The sequence below is a fragment of the Telmatherina bonti genome (assembly GCF_933228915.1).
Source record: "Telmatherina bonti genome assembly, chromosome: 13".
In the NCBI taxonomy this organism is placed as follows: domain Eukaryota; kingdom Metazoa; phylum Chordata; class Actinopteri; order Atheriniformes; family Telmatherinidae; genus Telmatherina; species Telmatherina bonti.
Genome location: NC_136611.1, coordinates 34,085,236 through 34,097,411, shown reverse-complemented (window position 1 = coordinate 34,097,411; position 12,176 = coordinate 34,085,236). Strand labels below are relative to the sequence as shown.

The following is a 12,176-nucleotide window of genomic DNA, read 5'->3' as shown; positions in this document are numbered from 1 at the left end:
CCATCCTGTTTCACCAACCAGACGTAGTTACAACCGTCTCCATCCTGTTTCACCAACCAGACGTAGTTACAACCGTCTCCGTCCTGTTTCACCAACCAGACGTAGTTACAACCGTCTCCATCCTGTTTCTCCAACCAGACGTAGCTACAACCGTCTCCATCCTGTTTAACCAAACAGACGTAGTTACAACCGTCTCCATCCTGTTTCACCAACCAGACGTAGTTACAACCGTCTCCGTCCTGTTTCACCAACCAGACGTAGTTACAACCGTCTCCATCCTGTTTCACCAACCAGACGTAGTTGCAACCGTCTCCATCCTGTTTCACCAACCAGACGTAGTTACAACCGTCTCCATCCTGTTTCACCAACCAGACGTAGTTACAACCGTCTCCATCCTGTTTCACCAACCAGACGTAGTTACAACCGTCTCCATCCTGTTTCACCAACCAGACGTAGTTACAACCGTCTCCATCCTGTTTCACCAACCAGACGTAGTTACAACCGTCTCCATCCTGTTTCACCAACCAGACGTAGTTACAACCGTCTCCATCCTGTTTCTCCAACCAGACGTAGTTACAACCGTCTCCATCCTGTTTCACCAACCAGACGTAGTTACAACCGTCTCCATCCTGTTTCACCAACCAGACGTAGTTACAACCGTCTCCGTCCTGTTTCACCAACCAGACGTAGTTACAACCGTCTCCATCCTGTTTCTCCAACCAGACGTAGTTACAACCAGACATAGCCGTGCAGTCACTTGACCAACACAAACCAAGGCAGCATGGCTGCACACACTCATCACACCCAGCAGACAGAATACAACCCTGAGGAACGTGTCTCTACAGCTGGAAGTGAAGGCGATGAACGCCCCAGGCTTCATGTTTCACCCACACAGAGAGTCTCAGTGGAAGCAGCTTCAGGTAATCTGCTTCTGCTATGAAGGTGTCATGTGATCCGAGCCGGACCGCCTGCCCAACCAGCTTGAACACCAATCATTTTTGAAACCAATATATTTCTAAATGAACGCCTTTGTGCACAAACTGTTCATGTGTGGGAGATATCACCTTTCAGGGTTCTGTGATCGAACTGTTGGATCATTTCTTACAGGAAACGGAGTGCTGTTGTTTCACATCTGTCATGGTGCAGATGTGATTCTCTCAGTTTTTGTTGGACACTGATGGACAATCCAAGATCAGAGATTTCAGAGTTTTATTTAACAAGGCAAAAATATAACATCGCTGTAGGCCTCAGGGTTATGAGAACGTTCCTGGGGAGCTTTTCTTGACTTTTGTGACCAAGTTTAAGCATCAGTTCTGTCCCTTTTACGATGTAGATTCTACCGCTCCACCAATGATAAATTTGGGACTAAGCTGCGTCTGTCTGACACGTGCCTGAAGGAAAAGTGTAAATCTCATTTACTGTATTTAATGTCAGTCATAACGGTTCATATATCCTGAGGTGAACCACTAATATAAACCCTTTCAGTGCATGTAAAGGTTGATTTAAAGACTGCTGGCTTTCTACAGATCACCGTTAGCTAGCAGCTGTTGCAAATGATGAATTTTAATATGCTTTTGATAACTTGCCCGTCTGCTTCCATCATTTGTAAACAATAAATCAGATGTTACAATCAAACTGTTATTCAGTACCTGATTTTCTTTCTAACAAATATGTTTTCACTCAACTTGAGTAATGTCACTTTAAAGGAACAGTACTCCTACTTCTGTACTGTTTAAGCTTGTATAATCCCGATGAAGAATATGTGAGCCTCCGTTCAGCATGTGCACCTCAGTCCTGCCTTTTATCCTGCAGGCTGCGTGTTTCCTGGTGACTGCTCTACTTCACCTCTTCTTCATGGCTTCCTTCTCTTGGATGCTGGTGGAGGGTCTTCTACTGTGGAGTAAAGTTGTGTCTGTCAACATCAGCGAGGATCGTAGGATGAAGCTCTACTATGTCATCGGCTGGGGTAAACGCTCATCTTCAGACTCTTGTAAAGTTTCAGTTTGTCTGTTTTAATGAAGATACATTTATTGTAATTAATCTGACCTAACCCAGACCGTAGGAACATTTGCTGGGATTTCATGAAACCACACAACCATGTCAGTACGTAAGCATGAATTTGCTGTGTTACATAATGACAGAACATGGTGTAACTATGACAACATGGTGTTTGTAATTCATACTGTACGTCGTACTGTACAGTTGTACCAAAATCAGAAAGAATCCAAATCAGAAATTATTTTAAAAAAACAACACTTCCCAAAACATCTTGCAGAAAAGATTCAAGTTCATCATACAACCCTGGTTTGAAAGAATTTGCATCACTGGTCATGAAAACAGCAGAATTTAATATTGATAATGTTAATATGACTCATTTTTACTGGTTTCTAGTGACTGACTGCACATTTTCTCTGCTTTAACCATCTATAGGAAAAGAATTGATTTAATAATCATTAACCCAACATATCTGAATGCGTATGACTTTTAAATGATTTGGGGAAAAAAAGACCATAGATACAAGTTCTGACATTTTAGGCTTTTTTCCTTTAGTTTTGACAACTGTAGTGATCAACTGAGACATCTGAGATCCCTGCAGGTAAAGCGTTGCATCCACTGTTCCAAGATGTTAGACATTAATTCATCCCGCGTCCAGATTGCTGCTTATACTCAGAGATATGAATTAATTTACATTGTGACACTTCAGACATGTGGAATTATAACTTGATGACAGAATAACTTGAAAAATCTGAATGTAGAGCTGCAACTTCTGGCTGAGTTTTCACATCTGAATATTACAACCTAGCTGAGCTGACAGTAGTAATGGAAGTAGATTAAATTAGATTATCTTAGACTACAATATCTGTTGGAAAACACACATTAGTTATGTTTAGGGAGGTTGGCACAGAGCAGGACCATCACAGGCCTATATGCCTTAATGTAGATTCATTTTAACCATACAAGAGTTATTGTGTAGAGGTGTGGGGAATACATACAAAAGTAATGTACAAACAGTACATACAATGCAGAAAAGATAAATTAGATGCATAAATAACGCAGAATATAGAAATCATATAAATAAACTAAATGCTCTGAAATTTCCACATTTGATGAAGTTTAAAACAACCCAAATAATATTCAGAACAAAATGATTTACTTCCAAATGATAGAGATAATTTATTTTCAGAAAGGGGTTATTGTTTCCTAGGAAAGCTGGAAAAAAAATGCAGCGTTTCAGAAAAACTGTAGGAAGCATGTGTGTTACAGTGTTGAGTAAAATTATGGAACAACCAAACTGATTAATAAAAGGAAAGTAAAAACCTGTGTAAGAGAAGGTACAAACTGCAGACATTAAATAAATATAAGCTTGAAGAACAATGCTTTAACACAGTATGATGATGCTGATGTTGTAATGGAGATGTGGAACCAAACGGAACTGAGAGGCAGGAAGTGCTGAGAAAGTTGTTTAAACAACTGAGGAAACAAACGGAGAAGAACTACAAACCAACGACCAAACACAATGAACCAGTAAATAAAAACAGAAACCAGGTAGCATATATATATACATATATATATATATATATATATATATATATATATATATATATATATATATATATATATATATATATGTATATATATATATATATATATATACATATATATATATATATATATATATATATATATATATATATATATATATATATATATATATATATACGCACACACACACACACACACACGCATGGAAAACAAAACGAAATGCAGGTGGATTGCATTGACTAACACCAGGTGAGCTAATTAGCAGGAAGGGAATGTTAAACTAAATACATATGGGGAAAAAAACTACAAAATAAGACAGGAAACCAGAACTATGTACGACACAAAAACACTAAACCATGACCGATGTGGCAGCATCTGAAAACAGAAAGATTTGGTGGAAATCTTTACCTTTTTATTTTTTATTGTGATGTGAGAAATTTACATCACTGCTTGTGATAAAATGCCACCCCCCACGGTTGTCATGAAGGTAAGAACTATTAAACAAAAAGGTTTTGTTTTTTTTGTTTTTTTTTCTAATACCAGGCTGTAAACATGTTTATTTCTGCTGTAAACATGTTTATTTCTGCTGTGAAGTTGTTCTTTTTATCATGGGAGTCTATGGGGATTTGCTCTGTTTTGCAGCCCCTAGTGGATGAAGGAGGAACTGCAGTTTTATGCACTTTAGCATAGGCTTCCCTTTTCACCACCAGATGTTGCTGCTTGGTTTGCAAAGAGGGTGTGAAGAACCATCCCTCGTGTTGAGCAGCTTGTACCAAATTTTTATCAGTTCCCAGCAGTTGTAGATATATGCCAAAACATAATTACGATAAATGACCTGCGTTAGACATAAATACACTTTACTATTTATAGGTCAGGGTTTCATTCATGTCCTACAAAAAATAATAGGGTCCATCTTACAGGTTTTAATCCTGTGTCATATGTTGGAGGTGTTGATAACAGCACCCATTCCACGTCTTCCAATGAGACCTGGCTTTTGCTGTTCCCACAACCCTCACTTGTCAAGAGAGTGAAAACTACTTTTACCTATTTCAACTTCCAAATGTCTGAGAAATGTTGCCACCTGTTTTTGCTAACTGTTGATGCAAAGCCAGGAGGGAAGCTACAAACAGAAAGCTACACATACGACCCATAAAGAAAATAAAAAGCAACAAGACACAATGAAATATTGTAAATCAAATGTTTTCACAAGGTTTAATTTCATCAGCTTCACACCTTTCACCAGTTTTTTTTTTATTTTTTTTTACCTAAAAACAATCCACAAATTCACTCAGAAAAGATCCACAGCTTTTAGGCTGGAATTTCTAAACATTCCAATCACCAGATCTATCTATCTATCTATCTATCTATCTATCTATCTATCTATCTATCTATCTATCTATCTCTCTATCTATCTATCTATCTATCTATCTATCTATCTATCTATCTATCTATCTATCTATCTATCTATCTATCTATCTATCTATCTTTCTGTCTGTCTGTCTGTCTGTCTGTCTGTCTGTCTGTCTGTCTGTCAGTACATGTACAGTACTTTTCACCTGTTTGGTTTTGTTTAACAACACTTAAGTCAATCTAAAAACAAAAGAAACAAATCATAACAACTTCTACAACATCTCACAAAGACAGAAACTGTTTTTGAACAACATGCATCACAGGGTCACCATAAAGCAGCTGACACAACATCTTGAACAAGGAAATACAGCATTATGATAAGCCGTACTACCAAGTGCATGTAATTGTTAAGATGGTTGCGACCCTAGCAGCTATGTTGTCAGGGGCTTTATGCCCCTGGTAGGGTCACCCATGGCAAACAGGTGTCTAGGGGAGGGACCAGACCAAGCACGGCTCATCGACCCCTATGATGACGACAAACCTGGGCATAAATGTTCCCTTGCCCGGATGCGGGTTACCGGGACCCCCCTCTCAAGCCAGGCCTGGAGGTGGGGTATGAGAGCAAGCATCTGGTGGCCGGGCCTTCGCCCATGGGGCCCGGTCAGGCTCAGCCCGAAAGGGTTACATGGGCCCCACCTCCCGTGGGCTCACCATCAGCAGGACGAGCCGTAGGGGTCGGGTGCAATGTGAGCTGGGCGGCAGCAAGGGGTGGGGACCCTGGCGGTCCGATCCCCGGCTGCAGAAGCTGGTTCTAGGGACGTGGAACGTCACCTCTCCGGTGGGGAAGGAGCCTGAGCTTGTGCACGAGGTTGAGCTGTTCGAGCTAGATATAGTTGGACTCACCTCGACGCATGGCTTGGGCTCTGGAACCAGAACCCTCGAGACGGGCTGGACTTTCTTCCACTCTGGAGTTGCTCATGGTGAGAGGCGCTGAGCAGGTGTGGGTATTCTCATCAGCCCCCAGCTTGGTGCTTGCATGTTGGGGTTTACCCCAGTGGATGAAAGGGTAGTTTCCCTCCGCCTCCGGGTGGCGGGGACGGGTCCTGACTGTTGTCTGTGCTTATGCCCCGAACAGCAGTTCAGAGTACCCACCCTTTCTGGAGTCCTTGGAGGGAGGGCTTCAGTGCGATTCTGGTCCACCATCCGGCAGCTCAGGAGGGGGAAGCAGTGCTCCATCAACACTGTGTACAGTGGAGATGGGGTGCTGCTGAACTCAACTCGTGATGTTGTGGGTCAGTGGAAGGAATACTTCGAAGACCTCCTCAATCTTACCAACACGTCTTCCAATGAGGAAGCAGAGCTGGAGGACTCGAGGGTGGACTCTCCTATCTCTGGGGCTGAAGTCGTTGAGGTGGTCAAAAAGCTCCTGTGGGGGGTACTCCGGGAGTATGGGGTACCGGACCCCCTTGTACGAGCTGTCCGGTCCCTGTACGACAGGTGTCAGAGCTTGGTCCGCATTGCCGGTAGTAAGTCAGATATGTTTCCGGTGAGGGTTGGACTCCGCCAAGGCTGCCCTTTATCACCGATTCTGTTCATAACTTATATGGACAGAATTTCTAGGCGCAGCCGAGGTGTTGAGGGGATCGGGCTTGGTGGCCTCAGGATTGGGTCCCTGCTTTTTGCAGATGACGTGGTCCTGTTGATTTCATCAGGTCGTGATCTCCAGCTCTCACTTGAGCGATTGACTGCTGAGTGTGAAGCGGCAGGGATGGGAATCAGCACCTCCAAATCTGAGACCATGGTCCTCAGCCGGAATAGGGTGGATTGCCCTCTCCGGGTAGCTAAAATAGTTTAGGATTATTTAGGATTTTTACAGTCCATCCGTCAATCTGTCCATCCATCGATCCATCCATCCATCCATTGTCTTAACTGTCTTTACTGCTTGGTTCAATTAAGGGTCTCGGGAAGCTGGACATTGCGCATACCGGTGGCTGAAATGAGTTTCCTCCCCAGGGTGGCTCGGCTCTCCCTTAAAGATAGGGTGAGAAGCTCAGTGATCTGGGAGGGGGTCAGAGTAGAACCACTGCTCTACCACATTGAGAGGAGCCAGTTGAGGTGGCTTGGGCATCTGGTCAGGATGCCTCCTGGATGCCTCCCTGGTGAGGTGTTCCAGGCACGTCCCTCTGGGAGGAGACCCCGGGGAAGACCCAGGACACGCTGGAGGGATTATATCTCTCGGCTGGCCAGGGAACGCCTCGGGATCCTCCCTGCAGAGTTGGCAAATGTGGCTGGGGGGAGGGAAGTCTGGACTTCCCTGCTTAGGCTGCTGCCCCCACGACCCGACCCCGGATAAGTGGCATGAAGACGAGACGAGACGGTTGCGGATAATGAAATCACGATAAAAGTACAGAGAGCAGTAGTTTTCTCAATCCGCTTCGGAGGGTGGACAGACGAGAGAAATTCGTCTAACTGTTCATGCCAAGAAATAATGCATGTAGAACATGTTTCTGTAGCTAGAAGATGTGGTTGTAAATGTTGTTCTGATGTTGAACCAATGGGAACAAGTGGCAAAAAGTACCACAGAGTTCTCGGCAGCAAATCCCAGAGATTCTCAATGTGGTTCAGGCCTGAACCTTGTGGTGGCCTGTCCATGCATGAAAATTATGTCCCCTGTTCTCTGAACCATTCTTTCACAAAATCAGCCGCGTGGATCTTGGCATTGTCATCTCAGGATATGGTCATTTTTGTTTTTCTTTCACCAAAAGTTCAAGGGATCATCGATCATTCAGGATTTGTTCCGATCCCATTTCTTCCAAGAAAACTAAAGGTTCTGAACCCCGTTTTAGTAGTTTCTGCATCTTCCTTAAAGTTATATGATGATATTTATAGGATGTTATATGATGTTATTTCATCTATAATGGCATATTTAGCATTTAATGCAAATAATTTTAACAATGTAGTATTTTCTTTATTATTTAATGCGACAAAATCTTCTCTTCCTGCTGTCTTTCTGATGGATTTTTTTTCTATTCTGCTGCTTAAATGTGTGAAAAGCCTTCAGTTTTTTTCTTTTTTTTTTTTTTTTTTTGTTGCGAGTTAAGTGCGACAGTCTCCCGACCTTTTGACTCCTTATTTAATCAGGAAAGAATAAAGGAAGTTATGTTCGTGCATAAAAATGCTATTACATAAAATCTGCAGCATTGGAGCCCAACGCAAAGATTAATTCACATCTTAAGAAGCTATTCTAAATCCTTCTTCCAGTTTGTGATGTAGAATTAAAACGGTCTGCACTTGAATGCAGCGTTTGCTTTTCATCACATACAACACTTCTTTTTGTCACTTTTGCAGACCTCTGACATGGACTTTCCGTTCCTTTCACCTTTCCATCTCTTACATTTAGAGGATTTCAGGGTTGGCAGCGTCACAAAGAAGTGAAATCTAACATGAAAAGAAAATGTATTAAAAGCACTTCAGTTATTGAAATTTTGGCCTCTTTCAAGCATCTAACTGTACTTAAAAAATGATAAATTCACAAGATTTTCATGAACTATGTAGAGTAAAAAAATACATTTTGAAGACTAAGAAGATAAAAACATGAATATCAGCTGAGATTGCTGCATGTGGAATGAGATATGGCTCTGATAGTCAGTATGCCTTCACCTGATCCTTCAATGCTTTAATAATAATTATGTTTTTCAGTTCTTTACCACATGGATCTGTTCTGCTTTTGTGGACTGTGGGGAACAAGCTTACAAATGCGCAACTCTCTGGACCTTGATACACAGGCGAATAAACTGTAAAATCTTACAAGTATATTTCTTTTACAAGTCGAATCGGCTAAAATGATGTCCTCTGTAGCTGACTTTCATTATTTCACAGGGATAGTTGTGACGATCATATGTAATATTAAAAGTAAAAAGTGAAGACATGAAATTTCATCTACCAGCAATTTGGGACATGAAACTAACAAAAGTAATTTAACCAAGTCATTTATTCACATCTTCAGGCACCATACCATATACGAGGACAACAGTATTTTTAAGATGTACACACTGAAGCTGTGGTGGTCGCCAGTGTCAACAGTAAAAATCACCAGAAAAAGAGGGATCTGAAAAGTTAAATGAAATAAAATGAAATATAAGTTCTAAAGTTATTAGCAGAAGTCTACTGTGTGCATCAGTATAACCGCTGTACCAGGAAGTCGTGCACTGACAAATGTTCTGCAGTCTGGCTCCCAAAAACATCTTCTGACTTCTCTCAAGTCCGAGTGTTTCATGTCAAAGACATTCAAAGATGTCATTAATGATCCTGTAGACCTAGAACTAAATATTCTGTGGATCCTGAGAGATGAGCTAAAATACTCCTAAACACTTTTAAAGTCAAATATATTTGATAAATTAAATGAAAAATGTAAAACAGTGGAAAACAAAATGAAATCATCCCTGACCAAAACTGAGCAGACCTAAAATAAAAAACATTATTTAAATTAAATTTAAATTTAACTAACAGTTCCAGACCACAAATAATTAACTTTTTTAAAATATATTTATTCTATATTTTCGTCCACACTTTTCATTAGCTATGACCTTACTATCATAGCTGTCAAGTATCCCGTTTTGGCTGAGAAACTACCGTATTTTTCCCTGTTTTCTAACGTTGTTCTGTATTTTTATTTTCCCATGTTTTTCCCGTATTTTCATATAGAGAGAAACCATATTGATACGAGAGAAACCCACCGCCCTGCGAAGAATAAACATGCAGCAGCAACTATAACCACCTTTCCCACATGGAAAGACCACCCCCACCCCTAATTTAACTAATTTAACTCTTGTTTTTTAATAACTCAATCCATGAAATGAGGATTAAATGAGCAAGTTGTCGAGTTTGAACAAATGTTTTATGAAAATCTTAATTCTGTTGTGAGAAAATCACCAAAGTAACCAATAAAAACTGTAAAAACTGAAAAAAATGGAAATTTGATCAATAAAATTAAATTGTGATAAAATAAATACATAAAAAACTAAAAGTTCATATCAAATTAACCTTAAACCAGATGTAGATTATTTATTCCAATTTTAAAAATAAACAGGGGGTGTAAGAAAATGTTAATATATAAAAATATTACTGTGTAACGATATTCAAAAGCACTGTATCGCTTTATTCAAACAGCCGATCTTTAATGATGGGAAAGATTTTCATTTCTTTTTCCATCAGGTAGCTAAACATCATTGTTTTTATTTCAGTGAGATGTAGATCCTCTGTTTTTATTCAGTAAGGTGATGTCAAGTATGTGACAAAGTTCAGTGTCTACTACTCGTTAAATTAAACAATCGCAATATTTTGTTTTGGTTATAGTATCCTGATTTATCGCAATATATCATATTGTTGGTCCGTATTGTGATACATATCGTATTGCCAAATTCTTCCCAATACACACCCCTATAAATGAACTGTTTTAAAAATTGCCAGACATGACAAACAGTTTCTGTAGCATAGTCTTTGTTTGTTTGTTTGTTTGTTTGTTTGTTTGTTTGTGAAAAATTCTGCCATCTTACGTACAAGAGTTGGCTCTTTAGTGTTCAAGGCTTCAGTGCTGGATAGCGTTTGCTAACTCTCCACACAATAAATATTCTGTTCTGCCTTGTTATCTTTGTTTATAAACCATATTTAATTCATTAGACTGTATTTGTGCACATTCTTTGTCTTTAAGGAGGTTAGAAACCACTTTTGTGTTCATGTTTTTAATAACTTTCACTAAAGGTTAGAGGTAATCTGAATGTCTTCTTCATGTTGTTAAACATGTGATTGACACATTACCGCCACCAGGTGGTGGGAATCTGTACCACAACTGAGAGTCTTTTGTATAACTAATATTGTTTGTGTCCTCAGTTGATAATGACTGTGTTGTTGTGATCTTACTTGCTTAAATGAAAGCTTTTCCTGGCCCTCTTGGTGGCGCTCGAGGCCCATCATGGCCTTAGAGCTGGCCCATCATGGGCCCATCATGGGCCAGTTACAGCCGCGGCTCTGTGGTAAAGAGTCACTGCTTTAAAATACACTATTTAAAGTTCCTTCATACAATTGCACTCATTTGCTATAGTATGAACATTTTCTGTTTTAAGGTTTTTTCTTTTTCTTAATATGTACTGTCCCCCCTCATGGTTGATTATTTGCATCATGGTCAGTTTAACCTAATTATTCTCCGCCTTGTCGCTTTGTCTGAAGAAAACATTATGTTATGTTATTTTGTGTTACTTTGCAGCCTTAACCCAGATTTCTCTTTGTTGTTTTAAGGTTTTTTTAAACATCCTGCAGCTGCTACTGTTCATGTTCCCAAATCTATCTGTGCATGTGTGTTATGTCGAATGATGAGCAAAGGACACAGTGTGAGCCAGTTGCACAAACAGCCAATCTTCAGGTGTTACTCTCGTCTCTCTGTGCAGATGTTCTGAAGGCTGCCTCAGACTAAACAGGCAAGACGACAAGAGCAGACTAAATATTTCGCGTGAACAGGCTCTGCCGCAGTCACAGTTGCAGAAATATGTCTTTAAACATGCATATTTTGTTATTGCAACAATCCAGCCCTTCATCATCTTTCATGCAAATGTTTTTCAGGACTGCCGGTCCTGATAGTCGGTGTAACACTGCTGATATCAGTGAACAAGTACAAGGCGGACAATCACTGCTGGCTAAACATGAAGACTGACACAATCTGGGCCTTTGTGGGACCTGTCATATTTGTGTTGGCGGTATGTATTAAAACCGTGACTGTGTATTTTCCTTATGTCTGTTTCATCGTGTTCCTCCAGTTAAGCGATGTATGTAAATATAAAAACAACTGATGTGTGGTTCAAGAAATTTCAGGAAAAGTAGGATGTGTGTGTGTGTGTGTGTGTGTGTGTGTGCAGCTTAAAACCAAATCAGTTGATTTTCACATATTAAAAACTGTGTTTTTTTTAAACTAATCACTTGACTGAAGTAACTTTTTTTTTAATTAGCACAAAGGTAACATTTCTTTGCAGATATATACATATACATACATATATACCCACATATTCACATATATACATACAAACATATACACATACAAACCTACATAAAAAAGAAAATTATAATAAATAAATGAATTTTTTTTTTTTTTTTTTTTTTTTATTTAAACTTTATTCTTTTGAAAGGAGCCATTTAGGTCTACTTACCGTGGATACATGGCACCTTTTTACTACGGTGTCTCTGAATGGACAAACTGTGAGGACTCACTGAGCTTTAAATCTGCAGAAGCGACT

The 12,176-nt window shown here is 39.9% G+C and overlaps 1 protein-coding gene across 1 annotated transcript in view; it reads left to right on the top strand.

The window, feature by feature from the left end:
* Nucleotides 1–12,176, top strand: part of adgrd2 (adhesion G protein-coupled receptor D2) — a gene marked incomplete at both ends in the record, with an annotated part of 66,569 nt that overhangs the window by 27,287 nt on the left and 27,106 nt on the right. The window contains 2 exons of the mRNA XM_079251734.1: nucleotides 1,813–1,966; nucleotides 11,509–11,642. Of these exons, the coding sequence (XP_079107860.1) occupies nucleotides 1,813–1,966; nucleotides 11,509–11,642 (288 nt within the window). The remainder of the gene's footprint in view (nucleotides 1–1,812; nucleotides 1,967–11,508; nucleotides 11,643–12,176) is intronic.